The sequence below is a fragment of the Balearica regulorum genome, chromosome 1, assembly GCF_011004875.1.
Source record: "Balearica regulorum gibbericeps isolate bBalReg1 chromosome 1, bBalReg1.pri, whole genome shotgun sequence".
NCBI classification, from domain to species: Eukaryota; Metazoa; Chordata; class Aves; order Gruiformes; family Gruidae; genus Balearica; species Balearica regulorum.
The window spans coordinates 78582839-78606337 of NC_046184.1; the positions used below are offsets into that span (position 1 = coordinate 78582839).

General features: G+C 40.5%; 1 protein-coding gene across 9 annotated transcripts in view; it reads left to right on the forward strand.

Annotated features, from left to right (window-relative positions):
- FBLN1 (fibulin 1) overlaps positions 1-23499 on the forward strand; it is a 79285-nt gene that overhangs the window by 42733 nt on the left and 13053 nt on the right. For 6 of the 9 annotated variants that reach the window (XM_075760357.1, XM_075760363.1, XM_075760367.1 and 3 more), the window contains 4 exons: positions 314-445; positions 1001-1124; positions 14096-14238; positions 16242-16373. In XM_075760357.1, coding sequence (XP_075616472.1) covers positions 314-445; positions 1001-1124; positions 14096-14238; positions 16242-16373 — 531 coding nt within the window. Of the gene's footprint in view, positions 1-313; positions 446-1000; positions 1125-9025; positions 9470-14095; positions 14239-16241; positions 16374-23499 lie in introns of those variants that run through there. The other 3 variants (XM_075760376.1, XM_075760395.1, XM_075760345.1) reach the window with 1 other exon arrangement.

The following is a 23499-nucleotide window of genomic DNA, read 5'->3' on the forward strand; positions in this document are numbered from 1 at the left end:
TTCTAAGAACAGGGATCAAACTATTCCTCTCCCTCCCTTTTTTTTATTACTACTATGCACGTCACTGTAAAGTACTTGCTCTTATCCATTTCCTTTGCCTCTTGGGTCCTTACCTTGCTTTTAATTTTCTTCACACCTCCATTTGTTCCTGACAGCCTTTATTGCCTACAGCTACCCCTGTCTGATGATCTTTCTCCTTGTCCAGCAATTAGAATTATGAAATTGTGTTTGAAGCTCGCAGCGGGAACACTGTACTTGTGCACTTCGTTGAATGTCATGAACACAGTAAATTAGTGGTGTTTCCTTCTTGCAGATATTGATGAATGTGCTTTACCTACTGGAGGGCATATCTGTTCCTTTCGATGTATTAATATTCCTGGGAGCTTTCAATGTACTTGTCCCTCCACTGGTTACAGGCTGGCACCCAATGCACGCAACTGTCAAGGTGAGTTCAATAACTGTGGGCAGACCTGACTGGATTGTGGACTTCTGAAAAGTTATAGCAAGTTTTTATGTTTAAAAAAATGCTTTTCTTACAACATTATAGGCAAAGCAGTAAACTTTAGCTTGAAATCTGAAAACCCCCAGTATTTTATAGTAAATATACAGGAAATTTCTCTTACAAACTATAGAATGCAGTAGAGAATACTTTTTATAACATTATTAAATGATTGTAACAAATTCTGAAGATGAAGATACCCACTGCAAAATTGAATGAGTTAGTTTAACCATTAAAAGGAAATACCATGCTGTACACATTTCAGCAAATATTTAGGTCTTGTCCACTTAGTGGCACTGCTGCTCTTCCTTTTCCTGTTCTTGCCTGTTGTTTGTGTTAGTTTTCTTCTTTTTTGTTCTCCTGCCCTCCTCTTCCAGTCCTGTAATAACATTTAATTGCACCCCATGTTCTGTCGTACCTAATATGATACTTTCATCACCTGGCACCTGCAAGTAGAGGAAAGGCGTGTGTTTAATCCACTCACCTTTTTCCTTTTGGCAGATATTGATGAGTGTGTTGCAGAAAGCCACAACTGCTCTTTCAATGAGACCTGCTTTAACATCCAGGGTGGCTTTCGCTGTCTGTCTTTGGAATGTCCAGAAAATTACCGCAAGTCAGGAGATACGTAAGTACTTTCTTTTTTTGAGGTTGAACAGTTTTTCGATGACGTGATCAGCTTTATGTCATGCCACTGCTGACTGAATACATAATGGATTCTGACAAATCTGTACTTTGTTGGTAGGCCCAGCCTATGTTTTGCACACACAGGTCTGGTCTCTTTCTCTTGCTCTGTTGCAGTCTAAGAAAAAGGTATTCCTTTAAAATATGCCACGTGTCTGGTTTGCATCGTAATGATCTCTAGAGCCATAAGCTGATGTTCTCTCTCTGGCTACCTTGCAGGCAACCTGTTAGGAGGGTTACATTCAGCTTCAAAATTCTGACTTTGATTTCCTTTCACACATGGTCTTTCCTTATATTATACTCCAATGAAAGAGTTATTTTTAGCTCCCTCTCTGAAGTCTTACCAGTGCTGTTGCAAAGCATTGCACGAATGTCTTATTTTTAGTACCCTGTCACCTCTGTTAAAAAAGCTGGGAACCCTAGCAAGGGTGGTATGTTAGCTGCTGCCCATATTTGTGTCTCTTAGCTCAGATAAAGTCTTTGCATTCTGGTGTTGAAAATATGAGACAGAGGTATGGGGGGAGGAGGAGCAGCTGGCAGCTCATTTATACCCATCAAATGATACTAGCAGTATGGAGAAGTTATTGCAAAATTTCAGTGGCATAGCTAGAATTTATGGCTGATGCGGATGAGTGCTTTTCCTCCCGCCTGGGGCTTTATGGCCACGCTGTACTCCAGCAGTTCTTCTGAAGGCTGCTCCATGGTCCCTCCCACGTGCCCTGTATCAGGTAAGTGTATGCTCCACCAGCTAGGGAGGAAAGCTGATAAATCACATTCATCATCAGCCTGCTATTGCTTGTCACAGTCAGTGTTCATATGCCCACCATCGTTTAGATAAAATTGAGTACTCTGTGCCTCCTCTGTAGAATGAAGCTAATGCTGGTCTTCATCAGAGGGACTTTGTGAGGATTAGTTGGTTTCCATTTAAACCTTAAGCTGTGAAATGCCGTATAAATGGCACAGCAGATGTATTTCATCTGAATGCTGTTGAGGGAATTCATAGGATAAAACCAGATATTTATAAAATATGCTTGTATTCTGAGAAGAGCCAATAGTATTTAAATTTTAAATTATATTTGTCACATCAATAAAGAAGCAGTGCCTCATGATGCAGATATTCTCTTTATTTTTAATATTGTGGGTTCATTTGTATCGTAATTCAAAAAAGTCATTTGCAATGGGCCACTAAGCAGAATTACCAGATATCTACTCTTATGGACATCCCTGAGTTGCAAAGTTTGGTTTATAAAATACGCATTGTACACACACATTCCAGTTAATCTTCTTTCTTACTCTATTTTTATGCGTGTGTTGAAATTAATGGCTATTTGAGATGTAAGGGATCTTTTGGGGAAGTGGTAGAATGAATTGTTTCTCTGTGTCTGGATTGTTGGGGCCCTGTAATGGCTTACTCTGCCTAACTCAGACTCATAGGGAGAGATTCTTCTGATGTGCTAGGCCTATAATTAGGCTATGAGTCAGACACAAATCCTGTAGCTGCTCAGTGAAGTTCTAATTATTTTAATTCCTTGAGTTACTATCTTGTTGAATTTATTAGGTTTTCCCTTCTCAACAGCTACAGACACAGTTACTAATTTTATTGTCAAAAATGTGTTTGCATAAACCAAAGACAATATGAGTTCATTATGCTTATTGCAAAAAGTCCAAGTTAGTTCAATGGGGAGATAGGTACTCTCGCACTTAGCCAGGATACAAGTATTATACCAACATGCCAGAATCGGGGTTTATGTGTTGTTTTACCTTGTGCCCAGTAGGGAACAGTTTCATGAGGCAGCTCTTTGGCACCCTTTTACATCCAAACTAATTTACATATTCCTGAATCATGTATTTTTGGTATATATAACGCAACATAGCTGATAGCTAGTACATCTTCATTAGTTTTGCATAATAGTGACATTAAATCACTTTTTCACCCAACCTTATGCCAGGACTCTAAAATTAAAATAGTTGGCTTCTCGTAACATCGTATCTATTATGGATACCATTTTTCTCTCCTTTTTATTCAAAACGCATTCCATTGGCACATCGTAAGAAAGACAACACATTTTCCATTCCCATCAAGCTGGCACCCCATGGGATTTTGTTACCCTATTCTCCAGTATTTTCTTTGGAACAGCTATAAGTTAATCGGCCTTGGTCCTGCAAATCCAAGTTTGTTCATTCTTATTTTTCCTTAAAATCCTTATGTACAGGCAACAGCCCTCAGTGATCCAGAAGCTTCCTTACCCACTATCTTTAAAGCAGAGATTTTTGCATGGTAGCTATTGCAGTGATGGTTCTTGTCAGATGAAGGAATCACAGGATCATCCCATGCTACAGGCTGAAAGCTCAGGATGCTGTCTAGATACTCTGAGCTTCAGGAGCAAACAGCCTGTGTAACCTTCCCCAAAGACCAGCAAAGTGCCTAGCATGGTCCGATCCTTAATGGTAACAATTTTATTGAAGGTCTTACCTCTTTTGCTTAAATTCTGTATTTTTTTCCCCCTTGATCAGCCTATAGGCTTGGTATTTTTCCAAGGATAATTAAGATGTACTGCTACTCACAATAGGACTTAACTTGCTGTACTGCTTTGCCAAACACTTTTTGTTTTCAAATTGCATAACAATTAAGTTCTCTTTATGCGACACTGAAGTCAAAGATTTGTAATATTTAAGCCAAGAAAAATAATAGAAAAGATAAGCGATTATGGCAGTGTGTCAGAAATGTGTGCTGCATTGAGCCAGATTGGGAAATAATTTTATATTCCAGACATGTCTACGTATTATTAAGGTTGCCTGTCGCTTCTCATTATTAGGATCTGGTTTTAACTGCTTAGAATTTTGCCAAAACATAACCAACGGCTGAAATTTTACATGCCAGGTGTCTGACTCAGGCTCAAGTTTTGGCAAATTTCAGCCAAAGCAGTTCACTCATTTCCAAGAACAAGGGTAGGGAGGAACACATTGTTTTGTGCATTTAAGACATTTTGATGGTTTTATTTTTCTTTTAGCAGCTTGCTGTCATGTTTTGGAGCAGAAATCTGAAAATTGTTAGGAGATTACTTTTGTGCTTTTTGTTATCGTTACCAAAAACCTCTGAAACTTCTGAAATTACAAACTTTATAAAATTGCATTTAGCCTTTTTTCATAAACCTTAGGAAATTAGGACCTTTATGGGTGATCTTAATCCACCTCTGTATGCCAAACCAGAATCAGGCCTACCTGGAGTATTTCTGAGAGTTGTTTAACTTTTGCTTCAAGTCCTTGAATGGTAAGGATTTCATAGCCTCAGTGGCAATCTGTGTTTGACTGTCTTCCTCAGTGCAATTTAATTCTTCCTATCAGTAGAGAGGTCTTTCCTTTTTAGCAACAAACAGTTCTCTTCTGATTTAGCAGACCTGAGCTTCTTGCAGCTCTTTAAAGGAGTCTAAAATGTGCAGGTACCGACTCCACAGACTGTCTGAGCCCACTCCCACGCATGGGCGCAGGAAAGAAGCCTGATCTTCCCCATAATGTTGGCTCCTATCTGTCCCGGGCCAGGCGTTGCTGGCCCTGACAGCCCCAGAGCCTGTTTCTTCTGTGCTTTCAAAGACCACCCAGACTCCATGGATAAGAAAGCTGTTTCTAGCGTGAGTGAGAGAAGAGCCGACTCGGTAAGAAGGCAGAGTGTACTTAGGGATAAGGAGGCTGAATGTAGGAAGGGAAGGATCTGAAAGTATGACCAAGTGAGGAGAAAGAATCTGGGAGACACTTGAGGGGCAGAGGGTGAAATTGGGTAAAACAACTGAGAGACAAGCAGGAGACCAACCACAGGAGTCAGGAACTTATGGGTAAGGCTGATTGATGCCAGATTTGGATGAAAACCATCAGAGCAAGGAATAATTTGGTATTGCTGCACAAAGATACTGAGGGAAGGAGTGTAAGCTTTGGGACTAGGGCTGTTAGGTAGAAACTGAGAGAATCAAGTGTCAGCCAGGAGAGGATGGACTAGACAGAGGAGGATTGGCACTGGCTGAGCAGACAGTCCTGATGCCAAATGTTTGAGTGACCAGGAAGGGCATTAGGCAAGGAAAGGGGATAGGAAGAAGGAGCCAGGTTGGGAAAGGGAGATGAAGGAGACAAAGATAGGACATAAAAGCTTGGTGCTGAGGGCAAAATGAAGATGGGTCTGTCTTTTCTGTGGCTTGAAAACTCCTTGAGACTTTCTGGCTCCAGACAGGAGGAACATGCAGAGTGTTTGTCCATCCTGTCTGCTGTACTGCTGTGTATTGTATTCCTGCCTGAGCCTGAAGTAGGACTCCAGATTCTGCTCTAGTTAAGAAATATCTGTGAAAACCAATCATCAGTTGGTTTCATTCCCTTTAAGTTCCGGTCTGTTTAAGACAAAAACCACCTTCCCTACACAGCTGGTCTATTAACATAAATGTAGAGATCCACAGTGTGGTGATACAACCCAGCTGATGGTTCATCTGAGCCTCAAGGTGTGGTGCAACCTGCTGGAGAGAAATACAAACCAATAGTAGAATGAGCGAATGCCTTTGTAGTGGAGTATATTCTAAGAGGTCCGGCAGATTGTTACAGCTCTGGAAATCTAGAGGGTCGAATTTCAGAAATGTGTAGTGTGTAGTTTGGTAATAATACTTGGTTAGTTGTTGAGCGCGTTGAGATGGTTTCCCTGTGTGAAGTAAATTGCAAAGCCAGAAATACTGCTAATAAAAAGTTCTTTTCCCTTCAGCTCATGAGGAGTTGTTGCATACCTCTCAACTCCTTTGGGCACAATGGAATGAAATCCATGCACAGAAATTAACAGGAGGGAAGGCAGAAAGTATTTTCTCCTCATTTCTCCATTAGGAAATGTTGTATTCATTATCTAAAATGGCAGCTCTCTAGTTTTGGTAGTTTTCTTTTCCTTCATGAGTAACCAGTGATTGGTACATGAACTTCAAACTATGACTAATTCTTTGAAACCAGTATTTCAGCCACATAAATAAACCCAAGAGAACAGAGTAGTAAGCGAGCTAAAATAATCAGTAACGAATTCAGGAATAAGCACTTAGCAGCAATATATGCTTATTTTTCTAACCCATGCGCCTAATTGCAGAGGTTTGCAAAGATGTGTCTAAAACTGCCTCACTTCAAAGCGGTGCATGTTTAATTGGGCTCTGCATTGGGTTTCTCTGGTAGCACCTTGCTGCCTCCTCAGCACTCCCCATGTCCTGCTGGGTCCCCCGTGCTCTCTCCCACAGCGACACGGCGGGGTGGCAGGACGCGGTAGCTGTACGGCCAGCTCCTCCATCCTGGGATGCCACGGAGCTGGACCAGCACCCGGGGTCTTGGGCTGCTCACTGACTAGCAGCAGGTTGTTGGATTCCCTCGCTGTATGATTTTCTTCTGCCCACTGAAGGGAAGCATTTAAAGAAGGTCTAGAGAGTACACTGGGATTTAAATGCTCATTGCTTATTGCCTTTGTGGTGCATGACCCCAGAATGAACTCTGGTTCCTGAAACCAATAATATTTGCTATCTCTCCTTTGTGGTTATTTGATGGAACAATTAGTGCACATTAACTAAACCTATAGTGAAGTGTGCAGTGTGTAGTGTGCACCACCAAAGAATAAGATAAAAGATGATGAATTTTGAATAATTCTAGCTCCTAGCCGCAGGCACATCTGTCTCCACAAATAACTGAATCAGCAGAATGCCCTTTTTCAAATCTTAGGAAGCCGTTTTTTGTTCTCTTAAAAAAATTCTGGCTATTATTATAAAATGTATTTTAATTTTACAAAGTAATAAATCAGGGCATCTTTATGAGCATGTAAGTGCTCATGAGCAGATACATGCTTCCAAAAAGATTTACATGAAGAAAACATTTCCAACTAAGAAATTAACTGTCTTGACTTGCTTCATGATTTCAGCAAAACCAAGTAGCCTCATGATTTCAACAAAACCAAGTAATTCTCTTTAGTGGGTTATTGATGACATTTCAGAAAAGAACACAGAACTCACTATACCTGAAAATATTCCAAGAGTATCCACACCTAATTAGCCGGCCATCCTGTGAAGACTTGTGCGTGCTCTTTACACACATGAATAAAATTAAGAATGTATTTAAGTCTTCAAAGAATTGCTTTGTACTTTCGTTTGCAAGTGGTATTAAAAGAAAACATAGAAAATATTAAAGGAAGAGCTGAGGGTGCTTTTAACTACGTTTTTTGAAAATGCTTATTTTGCATATAATGAGAAGTTCCTGGAATTCAGGTCACTATGCACTGGCAACAAAGTGGGGCTTGCTTATGAGCCACAGCTCTGTTGATACCAGATACTCCTGACAGGAGTTCAATTTTATATGTCAAAATAAAATAAATGAAGTGGGTGCTCAAATTTCCTTGAGGTAGTAAGGAGCAAACCATGCTTTCATGCTGAAGCATTTCTTAGTAAAGAAACGAATAAATAGTTTAGGTTCCAAAACCTGAGCCTGTGGACTGAACGTTGCTTTTGAGTGAAGAGACTCTTGCACATAATTAAATTGATTCATAGTTGTGCATGAGGCAAGTTTGGAGCTAAATGCTCCAATTTGGGGATCATGCCCAAATTTTGCAAAGTTAACATCCAGCTGACATCGTCATGTCTACCTCTACTTCCACGTACCTGTCTGAGAGGATGTTCAGATACCAATTTTAATATGGTGATTTAGGCACATCTTTAATCTGAAATTTCTATAAATTTTCCTTGTATGCAATTCTCTAAACACTTCTCAAACCCACCACATACATGACATGTTAGATCTTCATTAATGTGCTGGTAAACTACAACATTCTTTAACAGCAGTAACTTTAATGCCCAGCCCCGTCTGTGCCGTATTTTACTGGACGAACTTCTCTCAGTAACAGAAAGGGAGGAGATCACTCCCTCCATGCAGATCATGATTTCTAGTGCTGACGTTTGTTGTTCACTTTCAGCCTGTGTGGGTGATCTCTTTCTAGTTCTCTGGATCTTTCACCGTAATACCATGCCTAGCGATAAGGGAAGGAAGCAGCAGAGGGCAAATTTCTCACTCACCAGCACCATTCCTGTGACTGAGGCTGCGCAAGAGTGGACCGAATGTGTAGGGCACATGCTGGAGACATCAGGCCATTGGATGTTGTTTTCAGTGCTTGCCTAGATGGATGTTAGCCTATTGTTTCTTCTGGTAGCACAGAGAAATAATGTGCCCTGTCAGGAGGAAGAAGGTTTGTTTTCAAAGCAAATAAACCTTAACGTGCGGGCAGTGTTGGAGATCAGTTTTACATTCCTCTGTATGCTGTCAGATGATGAACATACATAGTGCAGTATCTGTCTCTCAGAAAAGCCAACTCCTTGTACATTTGTGGTTTTCAGAATAGCTTGCTGCTCAGTCTTAAAATCCAGCCAGGCATCCCAAGTAAGACACAATCAACTCACTAACCACTTGGGATCTCTTTCTTTATTTAACATATGTCCAATCAACAAAAGAATAAAACTTGGGGGGAAAATAAGAAAGCCAGTATTCTCCCTAGGAAGAGCTTTAGCTGATCTAAATGCAAATATACTCTCACGCGTGCTGAGGTGCCAGACTCAATCCATCTGTGCGTGCAAAGGGCAACAATTCTGAAAATGGCCATGCTTCTCCAAAAGCACCAACTACAGACAAGTTCAGCCTTATTTAATAAATGTCCATTTGCAATATGACTGAGGTGCCAGGCTGAAGAATGGATACAGTATGCAAGTCAACATATCTTCTCCCACCCCCACTGCCCTTGCTCTCCTATCACGCTTGCTAAATGTACGCTAATCTTCCTCTTGTCTTGTGTTCTCACTTTTCTTGCAGTCGCTGTGAGCGCTTGCCTTGTAATGAAAATAAGGAGTGCCAGAGCCTGCCTCTGAGAATAACCTACTATCACCTCTCTTTTCCTACCAACATTCAAGTACCCACCGACATTTTCCGCATGGGCCCTTCCAATGCTGTCCCTGGGGATAAAATTCTGCTGTCCATCATCAGCGGGAACCAGGAGGGGTTTTTCACCACAAAAAAAGTGAACAACCACAGTGGCATTGTGGTCATGCAGCGGCAAATCACAGAGCCCAGAGATCTTCTTCTGACAATTCAAATGCAACTTTCCCGCCATGGAACTGTCAACACATTTATTGCCAAACTTTTTATCTTTGTCTCTGCACAGCTTTGATCCCTAACTTAGAGGCATCATTGGCTACTTTTTCTCTTCTAAGAGTAGCTTATTTTTCCCAATTTTAATAAAGTTTTAGTTCATCCGTTGCATGCTGCACTTGCATTTTATTTGCCATCATCATTACAGTTCTCCACTTGCCCCATCACTGAAAATCTCAATTTGGGGAGATTCTTACGTGTACTCTGCGTCATTATAAAAAGCAGAAATTGGTGTCCAAGAGCTTATTACCTGAATATACCGAGACTGAAAACTATTAATTTTCTTCACACAGTTGTGGAGTTGGTCTCATTTGATGATACACAGCTGCATATGTTTAGGTCTAATTTTTCAAAACAAAATAGGTACATAATTTAAGCTGTCTCAGCTGAGACATCTTTAGAGAGTTTCATCACTTATGGGGCAAATAGTGTGCCTTTTCTGAAGATCTATCAGAAGGGCATAACTTAGGCCCTTTAGCACCTCAGAGGTGCCCCAGCACACAAGTCACTGTGAAAGTGTGGAGCCAGATTTTCAAGCTGCGCTAGTTATCATTGCTCTGTTGCAGCCAGTGAGCTTGTGCTGATTTCTGCCAGGTACAGATCGCAATTCTCACTTCTAAGGATGGTAGAAGAGAGAATCTCCTCTAAACAACAGTTATTTTAGAGATTTTTTGTCTTCCTGTCTGTGGAATTTCCACTGAATTGAAAAAGTAATGATGGGAAAACAGCAATAAACTTCCTAACAGCATTCGGCTAGTAGCAGAGAGCTCCTCGCTGTTTCACAGGCTATATGTATCATGAGATGTGTCTACAGGAACATTTGAAAAAAGATTTTTAATTGGTCTCATAACATTTTTGTGTCTCCAACTTCTATATGAAAGCTGATGATTTTTTAACTGTAAAGACTTTACGCACCACCACCACCAAAAAATCCCCAAGCAAACTCTAGCAGCCCTGAAAGGGCAGCCAGAATTCCAGTATCCAAATCTTTCTTCCTTCTGTGACTTTCTTCCTTTACTTCTATACAGTCAAGAACAAAGTAGGCAATACAACTGAAATTTCTTTGGAATTTTTTTGTTTTGTGAGTTGGAAAAGGATTTCTTTTACTCTTCGTCCTTGTATTGATAGATATGAATAGCTGAGTCCCAGAGGCACAATCTGAAAATTAATGTTCTTTTACGCCATCCTGGGATCAGATATCTCTGCTGCCCGGTACATAGGCAGAATAGTCAGTCCATACATGAATGAGGAATAACCCATGTGAATGCATTTATGGAAAAAATGCTTCACTGTATAAATACAGACAGCACAGGCAAGGTACAAGGTTAGAAACTAGGAACCTTCTAAAGCAAGATCACAAGCCTTAATCACCTGAACACAGGGAATTACTCTGTTAGCTGTAAGCTGCAGACTCTCAGGCTCATCATCAGCCAAGGACTAGATTGGGGCATGATCTCAGCACTCTGCCAGAGTATTACATGTTCCCTAGGGCAAAGTTTATCCCAGCTGGCTGACAGGAGTTCAAGTCTCACGAGGAATGCCAATGTTTAATAAGTCTGTTGACACATCCTTATAAAGCTGCCAGAAGTTGCCAGTGGGGATAGAGTCCCAGCTTTAAATATTGAAAGCACAAGCCCGTGCTACTTGAGCTAATGGGGTTTCTTACTGCCACAGAAGATGCTTGTATATAATAGCCCTCTGGCTACTGGTTCATTATGAGGCCATAATTAAGTAGGATCAAGATTCAAAAATAACCTTCATATTTTGCAAGCATTAATATATATTTGTTTGGCAGGAAAAGAAGGGAGTGTGAGAATTTGGCCCTCAGTATTGTAAAATGCTACCATATTAATTGCATTCAGCAAGTAATTCAAGAACACGGAGCTCAGTGTCTCCTGTATGAGATGCTTTAATGCTGCAGCGTAGCTGGAACTTTCAAGAACTTGTATGTAATTATGTAGCACCATTTACGTGCATGGTTCTTTCCAAATGAAAATGAAATTGCGGCTCCTGGTCCAGAGAACTTACTAATTGAATCCAACAGAGAATATGAAAAGGAGTGACACCAGCACCCAAGAAGGAAGACAGTGAGAGAACAAAGTATTACCATCTGCACTTTGGATATGCTGAAGCAATTAGCAGGGATATCAAAAGAAAGGAAATCAGAGAGTGAATATTTAGGCAGAGGAAAGCACAAACTCAAGTTCAGCAGTGTGGACGGAGCATGCAAGAAAATAAAGGTTGTGGGATTTGTAAGAGGGGAGAGAAACGGTGCAAAGAAATAGAGCTGACACAAATGTTTGTCTGTCACATGTATATGGTTACCAGCTGGATGGATCTAGAAACTCGTTTTAGTTAGGAACTAACACAAATGACTTGTGATCATTGTGATCCTCTGTTTCTGTATGCAGGGCACCTAATTCATGTCAGAATGCTTTACTGCAGTGAATCAGAAGTGAGAATTACGCATGTGAGTCTTACTTAGGACTTCATCTTAAACAAATTCATGGCTTTATTAGATGAGAATTTCCGAAACGTTTGTCAAATTTTGTTCCAGCTGAAGTCAAGAGTAAAGCTCTCTTTTCTTCCCAGGAGGGAGCAAAGGCAGATCGATACTGAATGCTTCAGACACTCCCACCACAATGTTTTTGCATACAAATTCCATTATCTAAATACAGCTATGAAAATTTAGGATGCTGTATGTATCATACCGGTACTTCATTAGTAATAATATCCCAAAATGAATTATGCAAACTACTGTTTATTGGTGTCCCTAAAACATTTAGATGATGCCATAGTTGTTATTTACGTGTTACATAATGCAAAGAGGAAAAACTTTTAAAAGAACTTTTTCAGAATTTGTAAACACATTGGAAATAAACCCAGTTTGACTTGGCTGTTGTGACCCCAGCTCAGGAGGAAAGATGCAGTGTTTGTTTCTATGGCTGTATAGATGTGTCTACTAAACTCCTCTATACGCAGTAAGGGAAAAAAAAGGGGGGAGAGAGGGAAACATCACACGAATTATGTACTTTTTGCCTTAATTCTATTTGTTATGTATTTTGAAATAGACTATTTTACGCTGGAACTACACTATCTAATTTAGCTGATCCTTATTTCACAGACATGAGGGTCAGCTACCTGGAAGTCCTTTCTTAATTTGGTGGCTGAGGTTTAAAATAAGGGGATGTAATCTGTTACCATAGGTCAGTCTGTTATGCCCATATATCCAGAATTAATTTGTTCTAAAATGACCACCATGAAGCTTTTCAGCCGAAAGCCCTATTCTGTTCCCTGTGAGATCTCTAGGAAATGATGAAATTTTGTATGCAGATAACGGTGGGAAGTAAAAGGTCTCTCCTGGCCTGTCTCTCCTGGCCAGTCTCAAAACATCAACTCCAGAGTAAGAATAACAAGCCAGGCTCAGCTGGTGTAAATTAACCCAGCTTCATTGCCTTCCCGTGGACTATGCCAGTTCACATCTGTTGAAGCATGATTTCCTTAATGTTGATTCATGTTTTCTCTTTTATCTTTATTTTAGCTTCATACAATATCAGCGTGTTTGGCTTTGTTTTCTTTGATGAGCAAATGTGGGTAGCGTATAATAAGAAGTTACTGATGTATTTATTATTAATAGAGCCATAAAGTCCCTTTGAACATCTGAAAAAAATATGGCTTGTAGGTGTGGACTTGGGTAGCACATTTTGAAAAGAGCAAGAACCATTTGTTTCTAGAGGTATCTGACAAACTAAAGTTTCCATTTTTGTTTTCCTTTTACTCAGTGAATTTTTCTTCCTTTTAATCTTTTAATTCCTGCCCCCCCCCGACACTGCAGTCTTTTCTTTTTTCCACTTAGAAATATGAAGAAATGGGCAGGTCAAAGTTGAGATCATTTGTGGGGCTTAATCACATTGTAAGTCCCAGCATAGCCCTTTCATCTCTCATGAACACAGACCGGGTATTGTGTGAAGTTCTTGAACTGTAAGTGACTTTAAATTCACTCTAGTGGACAAGGGTGAGAAGAAGTCATTTAACTTTTAATAGACTTTCAAGGACGAATGAGCAGCTGGTTGAGATGGAATATGAAATGACCCTTACCATTTCCCCAAACTCAGAATTCAATCTTTGAGGTATAATAATGTGGTTAACTTTTTTCCTCCCCCAGTTTCCATTCCTCTCTGTTTTCTCAGTTTAGATGGAAAGAGGGGGATGTGAAAAAAAAGACTGAAGAGAGGCTTTTCTGGCTCTTGCTGCAGTGAAAATCATGAAAGAAAGTTGGCCCTTCAGATATTTCCTGCCAGATTTCCCGAATGGAAACAATTGCTTCTGCTTTATGTGACTGATATCACATGGAGTACAGAAAGGCTTGTGCAAATAAGTTCAGCTCCACTGAAATTGGTGAGACCACGCCAGTGCGCTGCAGCTGAGGATCTGGGCCTAGTTTGGTCCTGTCTGTACTTTGAAAGCAACTTTACTTGGCATCTTATGCACTACCGTTCTCCTTACTCTTACACGCCTGGCTTGAAGAACTGGCTTTGTGGGGTGTTTGACTGCAACTCGTAGCCAAGCCAAATTTTTTCAGTGGCCCAGCAGTTCTCATGATCTGCATTTGTCTAAGTTTTTGAGGTGAAGAATGAACACTTACATCAATTATAGTTTCTAGCTCCCAGGATTGCAAAACACACAGTAATTCATTTTCAGGATACATATGCATCTCTCTCTCATTTCTCTTAGTGTCAGACTTGAAAAGACAGATACTATCCGTTGCATTAAGTCTTGTCGACCAAATGATGTCAGCTGTGTGTTGGATCCAGTCCACACAATTTCCCACACTGTCATTTCACTGCCCACCTTCAGAGAATTTACAAGACCTGAAGGTAAGTGGTTTGTTCGTTGTTCCATTTAATAGACTACAACATATAAAACCTCCACCGGAAATCCTTGCCTAAAGCCAGACTAGCTACCAGTGCAGTAAAATGTTTGCACAGTTCCAAATTATAGTGTACTATTCATTTAATTAAAAACTTCAGTATCCAGGAGTTTTAATTTTATGGGGCAAAGAAAGTAATTCTGAGCTCTAACTCATACAGCTTCCCAGTCTAAGGAAATATTGAGTCTGAATTCCCAGTTACCGCATTTACTCACATAATAACTGTGTGCCCTATGACTTTTTTCTTCCCTTTTTTGCAGATTTTGCCATAGGAAGTAGGTGCTCATTATATTTCTCTCATCTGTTTATGGTCTGTTGTTTGCTATTGACAGGTGGCTTGTTCCAAGAACATAGCCTTTATCTACATGCAAACATTAATTGCAAAATACATTATTTTGAATATACTATCTAGTACTGTGGTTTGCCTGTTTTTGATCTATGAACAAAATAAGTATTGTTCTTTTTGAAATATAGAATAAAGGAAGGGAAAATTCCAAGGACTGGACAGAAAGTTTTTAAGCTAAGATTTCAAAAAGCATCCAAGTGAGTGGCTATCCAGTCATCCAGAGTGAGTTTTCCAGCCCCAGATGCTGCACTCTCGTGGGCGCTCGTGTGTTTCTGTAGTTGCTTCGACTTCTGCGATACCTGCGAGTTTTTAAGTCCTGCAGTTTTGTAAGGATCACACACACTTTGCTCAGTGCACATACAAACTTACAGATCAAGAGCCAATTTTTGCTCCTTGGCACTTGTATTCATTTTCTGGCAGCTTCACTGGGGATTGCCTGCACATCCAGAGGTGCGATGACTGCCTTCAGCCCTTCATCCTGTAGGATGAGCCACTCAGCAGCCTACTGTGTGGCACTGACACAGAGAGAGAAGGGGATGGAGGAAAGGAAGATAATTTTGAAGGGTTTTTTTAAAGATCCTAAATCCCTGTTTCTGATGCACCCAGTCTCAGCCTTGCTATCTCAGAAGGTTGTTGTAAATGAAAGCCAAAGCTGATTCTTCACTTCTGTACCAGGCAGAAGGAGTAGAGCAAGAGATGTCCTAATCCTTGTTCATACAGGAGCAATTTAGCCACCAATAACTTTGCTGTGTGGAGCTGCTATAGATTGTGTGTGGCTTGTTTCAGGCCTTGGCTGGCCCTACTTCAGAGGGAACAGAGGAATGCCCCATAGCCACTTCTGCTCCCGCACACGCCCCTTCAGCCTCACCAGGTGTACTGGCAGCAGAGCTAAGGATTTGGCCCAGGATGCTTCCCAAATTGTTCCCTCATTAGTCCATCCTCATGATTTAATAAAAAGAGATGAGACCTAGCGATCTGAGAGTACTACAGAAGCCCAGAAGATGTTCCTAAATTCTAATTCAGTGCGTGGCCTTGGGTGAATTCTTACTGCCCCATGGTTTAGTTTCATCATCTGTAGAGCGAGTGTAATGAGGCGAATAATACTACTTACCTCCCTCACAAGGGGCTTGAAAAATAGTCTTCTTTTTTTTTAAACTTAAACCCCTCCTCCAATACTCAAAAAGACTCTGTAATTTGTAATAGCAATACTTTGTGTAACTGCGTAAGGGAATTGGAGTTCAGGGGTTTATCTGTTTGGTCCCCTCCACTCCCCACCCTGTGGATCTTCTGTGTTGTCCTCTTGGGTACGTGCTGGAAGTCTGACTGGTTTCTGAGAGTGGACTTTCTGGACTCTAAAAGTTACAGTGTTTTGGCTTCAGGGCTTCTTGGACAATGCAGGAGGAGAAAATAAATCTATCATCTGAATCGTCCCTTCCCTCAGATCTTCTTTCTTTCCATTTTAAAGGACAAACTGGGAGTAGTAGGGGAGGGGGTTGTCCTCCAACAGCTTTCAGGACGAGTAATTTTGGATCAAATTTTGTCGGGCTCTTCAGTGATGTTTTCAAATACTTCTTAGTACATTCTGTGATGCTCTTTATTTGCAGAGATTATTTTTCTTCGTGCCATCACACCTACATATCCGGCCAACCAGGCAGATATCATATTTGACATAACAGAAGGAAATTTAAGAGATTCCTTTGATATCATCAAGCGTTACATGGACGGTATGACAGTGGGTGAGTAGAACGTTTTCTGCTTACTTTCTTCTCTCAATAATATTGTAGATCAAGGTTAAGGAAATTAACTCAATTAATTAATTCCCACCTTTATTTTCAAGCCTGTATTGATTTAATATTCTCCAGTCCAATATGTGTAATTTGAACTAATATCTCACAGATGGGTTTTTTATTCAAAATACCAGAGGCCTAAACTTTAATTTGAGAAGTATGTTAACTTTTTTCAGAACTGGCTCTAATTACAAATGCAAATGGCTTAGCTTTAAAATTACGAGGTTTGCCCATTATAATCAAATCAAATATGAAATATGTAGTATGTCAGCAAAGAGACGGTAATTTTAATTAACTGTTCTTTCTTCTTTAAACAGCATTGCACCAATTTGTGGATAATAATCAAATTTTTAAGGCAGGACTGCATTTACTGAAACTGTTACCTGTTTTAATATTTAATGACAGGCTGGTTCAGTTTTAAATAAATACCTCTGCTGAGGGTAAAAGAGATCTGTCAAATGCTGTGGTTCACAAGACATTTCAGAGTGGAACACACACATTTGATTTACAGTCTCAACTTGGCAGGGAGGAGACATGGCGGGAAGTATATCTGTGTGTGTGGGTCACACGCTAGACCTGCATCTCCTCATCTAGCAGGAGGGGCTGCAGCACAACCTGGGGTCGTGCTTTCTGGTAGGTTTCTTTCAGAGCAGGGCCCTCTTGGGGGATATAATGCGTACTGTATCCAGTATGAATGTGTATAGTGTATCTAGTATATACACACACACGTGCATACAGGTATATATTTCCAGTGTATACTGTAGTTTGGCTCTCTGGGACCCAGCATACCCAGGAGTAGTTGGCAAATTATGTGAAGGTTGCAGAGCAGGAGCAGGTCCCAGCTGATGTGCTGCTCTGCCCTGTGAGTTGCTAGTGCCGTGGCAGGGGAATATGCTGTGATTCTCATGCTTAGAGAATTAATATGCCAGGTATTAAAAAGTAGTGTTTGATTGCTCTTTATTAATGTTTATTTATGAAAATAAAAGACCACTGTTCCCAGTGAACGTTTGTGTTTCAATGTGTGAATGTGCAGGTTCTGCTCAGGTTTATACATGTGCTTCTGTGCTTTCTAGCAGGACTTGTCTGGATGAAAAGAAAAATCGCTGCTGTCCTTTTTCCATGCTGATGGTTTGTGAAAATGTCATATTTAGCATGATCTGAAGGTGGCACTGTTGCATTTCAGAAGCAAGATAGTACAGCATCAGCTGTGCAAAGGTTTTATGAACTGTAGATAAAAATCATAAGTCATTAGGTTTATATTTCTTTCTTTATCAAACAGCAGTATACATGTGAATGCTGAGAAAGAGGGAGAGTCTGTTAAAGCAGGATGATAAGATTACAGATTTCAGGTATTGGGTTGATTCTTTAGAAGAGTATAAATGTTATCAGATCCCACAGTAGTTACATTAGTTTGCTTTTCGTGCTGTGTTCTTCTTTCTGCCTGAAGTAAGAAAGAAGGATGTGTTTAGAAATTTGACTGGCCAAGATAGTCGCCTGGGGGAAGTGTTTCCATTTTGAATAACAGGACTGGGTGTCAATGGTATTTTACTTGGTAAACTTGATATCTGCCTCACCACGTTAAGAGAGAAAGGATATTCTTATACACCAGGCTGAGAGGATACGGTATGTGCCTAAGTACATTCCCAGCTCTGCAAAAGAATTGGGCAACTCTTTCTTCACCTCAGTTCCCCCATGTGCAACATGGAGATGATAAAACATGCCTACTACTGTCTTAATTAATTCTTGTATGTAAGAGTCTTAATTAATTCCTCTATGTAAAAGTACTTTGAGATTAATGGATGGAAGCTGTAAAGTAAACTGCCTGCAGCAGAATTGGAAAAGGAAAAACAAAACAAAACCCCAGCTGATATTACCTGGAGGGGCAGAGGTTCAGGACACCGTGTTGTATGTGTGAAATTAGGATTGCAAATAATTCTGCCAGCAGCAGTTATACTGCTCTCATCATAATATCGTTTTTCTTGTTATTAATAATCAGAATATTAGGTGTTCCCATAAAGTGCTGGGAAGTATTCAAGACAAAAAAATGAGATGGGATCTTAGTCCATAGGAGTTCACAAAGTGAGTCCCTCTTGTAAAGAAAGAGGAATGGTTTGTATAAGGGTGGAAAAAGACAAAGGGCATAGACGATATCAGAAAGATTTCTTGGTTATCCCATTAAGTTATAGGAACATAAGAATTGTGGGGCTGCAACATAAGGACTCTAGCAGAGCAAATGCCCAACTAGCCCAGTAACCAGTGTCCAACGTATGGGCCAGTAACAGACAGGTATATGGGAATCTTTCTCCAGATATAATGTTCCAACTTACCGCAACCATCGATTTATATGCTTCTGGGAAAGCACACCTGGACCATCATGCTTGATGACCACTGATGGACATATGCCTCTTCAATCTGTGTAGCCTATTTTTTAATCTTATATTGTAGAGGAAAGAATACATTTACTCTGATAATAAATCATGGATGCATGGGTAAAAGGAATAATAAGCATGTTTCATTCTGCTGTAATATTTCAGGAGAAATGACCAGAGTATCAAAGCTATTTTATCTACTGTTGGAAATTAGATCACCAAATATCTTTTCTCTACAAGACAAAATTTCTCTACAAGAGAAAATATAGAAAACCTCTATAAGAGTTGTTGTTTTGTTGTTGGTTTGGTGTTTGTGGTTTTTTTTTAAGAAAAGACATAGACTAGCTCAGAGAGAGATGAAATGCGTAAGAGCATGTGGAAGAAGAGCCGGAAAATAGTTACTAGTGTTACTGAAAGACCTGAATGTAATAAACCTTGACTTGATGTCAGAGCAGAGGAAACAAATGAAGGGATTCAAAGAAAGGAAGGAGCACTGGGAAAAGAGGGGGAGAAAGGACAGATCCAGGAAGATGCTCTTGCAGGAAGTCCTTCATTAGTAAAACAGTTTTTTGCTAGGGGTAACAAACAAGAAGAGAGATGATGCCTTAAGAAGGACTTGCATCTAAACTGTCTCTCTGTGAATGGAAAGAAACAAGATACTCTCAAAAGTCTAACACTAAAAAAAAAAAGCGAAAAGGTACAGGTTTCTTTTGGTAAAGGTTTAGAGAGTGGGAAGAGCTGTTAGAGATGGAGTTACAGAAGAAAAGTGAGGACTTCAACACTGACACAGAATTGTGGACTGAAGAGAGTCAGGTTGTCAGTTTTAACCATTATGCCTTTGAGTTGACACTGAGACATCAAGGAGAAGATGTTAATGAAGCTAAGAAATATGTAGGATTGCATGGAGAGTGGCTAATCAGCCTGGTTTGTGATTTGTTGGCAAAAAGAGTTGAGGTCATAGGAGGAGATGAGAGTGTGTAGGAACAGGTTGTGAGGAACGAAAAAGAAGAAACTAGAAACAGAGGAAGGAGCTGCCCCAGGGAATGTTACAAAAAGAAAGAACACAGTCTCCCAAATGAGATGTAGGAGGAGTTGCCACAAAGGTAGGAGTAGAAAGAGGCGAGGATAGTATTGCAAAATCAAGGAAAGAAAATATACCAAATGGGAATCAATGATCAGCAATATTGGACATGGAGGAGCCAAAAGAAGTGAGAACAGACTGCAAAAGTAGCTATGCTGACCTACAGAAAGTATCTTCCAGTGGATGAGATGGAAAGAAAGCCAGCCTGGTGGAGTGGCAGTGCGTAGACTTCATGCAAGCTGAAGAAAAAGAATTGTGTAAAAAGTTGCCTCCAATATTTCTACCCAATTGCATTAAAAAGAGATGTGAAACCCCATTCTTTCCTGGTTCAGGAAGTGCTATAGACTCTCTGTTGCCTGGTGAGGTTACAGGCCAAAGGTGGCATTGAATCCAAAAGATACTGTTAACAACTGCACATCACTTGTTAGCATGGGCAGGAGAAAAACAGAACTGCAGACATATGCAGGTTGGGGGTTTTTTTAAAGCTTTTATAGACTTTTCACTGCATTCCTCCTTTAACCAGCTGTCAGTGAAAAATGAAGAATGCATTTTCAACCTGTACAAAAATGTCCTATCAATGCCTAAGGTATTATCAGATACTATAAAACATTTCCCCCCTCAGCTATACATTCATTTCCTTAGGTGACTGTAATACCACCTTGCAGTCTGGTAAACTTCAGGAAGGTTTTTAAATTTCTTAATGCAGCTGAAAGTAGTTTTGATAGGCTGAAATCTTCCATATCCCATTTGGTGCTAACCTAAGCATATATTCTTGCTTATTAAGCAGAATAGTTCTATTCTTAGCAAAAAGATCCAAAGCCAACACAATTATAAAATTTCACTTGTACCTATAGAGCTTCTCAGGGGTGTTGTGCTGGAGCCTGAATACACTGGTATCAATGGTTGCTTATAATTTACAGATATGTATTACTGCTCTCCACTGTTACTTGCAAGGATTTTGCTGCTGTCTCTGTCCTGACTCTCCAACCTCTTTTACACGTGTGATAGTTCACGGTGTTACTTTTGAACCATTACAGAAAGTGTCTTGACTACTGATGGCACAACACTGGATTCATTAGTAGTCTAATTTCTACTATGGTATCATGATTGTTTAATATGTTCCAGAGGCTGGGCAGAGACTTAAAAAATGATCAGAAGGTAAACAAAACCAGATAGCATAAGAAAGTGTGCTTGTGGGATCCCATGCTGGTTGGGGGCAGGAGGAGACTGGAGGTTGGTTTGACTTTTTGGGAAACCTGTCTTTAGCACAAGGGTAGTAGTTCTGTATCTCGTAGGTAGTTTGGCCATTTCCAGTGTGGCAGTCTTTTCATAGTCCACCATGGAAATGTTTGTATGGTCTGACATTAAATTCAGAGTCATTGGATTGCAAAAGATTTGGTTCTGAACTTTGTCCCTGGACCCACTCTGCTCTTCAGTGCCGGGCAAGTACCTTCACATTCCTCTCCTGCTTCTCCCTTACCCTCTGTTGCTCTAGACTCTTTATCTTTGGGCCAGAGGCTGGCTGGCTCTTACCGCGCATTTGCTACGGTGTTTAGCATAATGAGATCCCCGGACTGATTTGGGCGTCCTGGCGAGGCTGTGATGCTGAAAGTAGCAGTTCACCTACAGTTGCTTTTCTGTGGGGAATGGAGTCTAGGTGTAGGCAGAGCGAGGGCATCCAGGAGAACTCCGTGGTTCACAGAGGGGAGGACGTACATATCTCCCCTTGTGGATAGTCTTACTAGAAAGTAAGCGACAACAGCCACCTTTTGTCATGACTATAATGTCATTAGCATGAAACAACAATGGTGTCTGGCAATACAAAACCGATGCTGTGCAGTCATTCACAGTGAGCACACAGAGCAGGGACATAATTCAGCAGGTTTTTCAACAGGGTCTTGCAGCCTTACATTAAAAAAAAGACACAGTCCCTTTCAGTATCTTTGTTCTGGTTTCATCTAGGCTTGCCCCTTTCACAAGAGGAGCCCCTCAGCAAAGAATATTTTGTGAGTTTTTCTCTATGCCAGGTTGCCCTGTCGAAATTAGTAGCTATGCATTTGAGACGAGGGTGCCCAGAAGCCATTTGGTAAACGGGATCCTAGATTTATTGCCTGAACCTGCCCTTTCGGGATGCTGATGACTGCGCCCTTCAGTAGTCAAATCTCTCAACACCCTCCCTTCCCTCCAGAAAAAATGTCAGGCTGGAGAGCTCTTCTGGAGGCAAACAAGCAACTCAAGTAGGAGGTGAATTTTCGTTTTGTATCTGAGAAGTGCTGAAAGTGCTTTTTGGGTGAGAATAAGTCTAGTGCTTGAGTGGAACAACCTTCCTAATGCCAAATTTCACTCTAGCACATTGCAAATATCTGGTTAATCAAACGCTCCTCCTTGATCAATGTTCATCTCACCCCTCAGGTAGGAAGGTGTAGTGTATTACAAAAACATTCATACAGATTACCTTCAGTTACAGTTTCCATAAAGCCAGCAGACAAATAAATCACACTGCAACTCTGACAAAGTTTTGTGAACTGTGGCGTGAAGAATAAACCTGCCAACTTAGGAAAGAAATGGACTGAGTCAGGGAACAGCTAAGGGGAGTGCCAAATGTCCTTGGTTCAGATTCGATAGCATGCACTTTTTGGTATTAATTTTAAACAGTGGGCTGAGATATTACATAAATGAGCCAATAAAGCCAGATTTGGAATCCAGTACACCGAGAAACATACTACAGCAATTCCTCTGAGAGATGTCTGTGTGAATTCAGGCTTCTGAGGTGCTTTGCCCCAGTTTAGAGTAGTCAGAGACCTGCTTTTCTGAGGATCTCTAAGTGTCAAATATTGGTGCGACTGATTCAGCTGCTTCTGCTGCTGCTGCTCCCGAGTTTGTGGTTGATAGCAAGCATCTCATTCCTGCAGTAGCGCCTACACACCCTATAAAAATGGAGACGGAAGATAAGAGACTCAAGGCATATCGTAAATCTTTCCCAGTATGATGCACAGATGCATGGCTCACTTAAAAAAAAAGCCCACCCTAACTTTTATTTTTAAAGGGGTCAAATGTGGTGAAGTGACCCTTTATTTCAGCCTTATTTTGAGAATTTGGTCAGGGATTAACACACATTAAGATTCAGAAAGCTTCCCTCGTCAGAAGTTCCGCTAACAATACCAGCAGAGCTGTCGCCTCTAGGTGATGACTGAGCAGCTATATAAGGGCTTTCATGTCAAATCCTCAGGATTAGGTACTTTTTCTTCCATGGTAAATTGAATCACAGAGCTATTTTGTGCTGTGTGCCATAATGTGGCTCTTTGCCAGGAAATGCATAGGGTTACAATAATTAATTGCCCAGGTGTCATGGATATGCTACTGTATCAAAGCTTGGCTGAAACGGAATAATGTGGTTGTGGGACAGGTAGGGTAAACTAAGCCATTCTCACTAAATGGAGAGACTGCGTGTACATGATGATGTACCATGATGGACAGTAAACCCCCTGTAAATAAGATAGTGGGAATAAAGTCTCAGGAGGCTGATATATGTGATTTTGCATTTTTTGCATGCTTTGGACATTCAGCCTTGAAGTTTTTCCACCTGTTTTTGTAATATGTAAGATTCTTATACTACATAAAACAT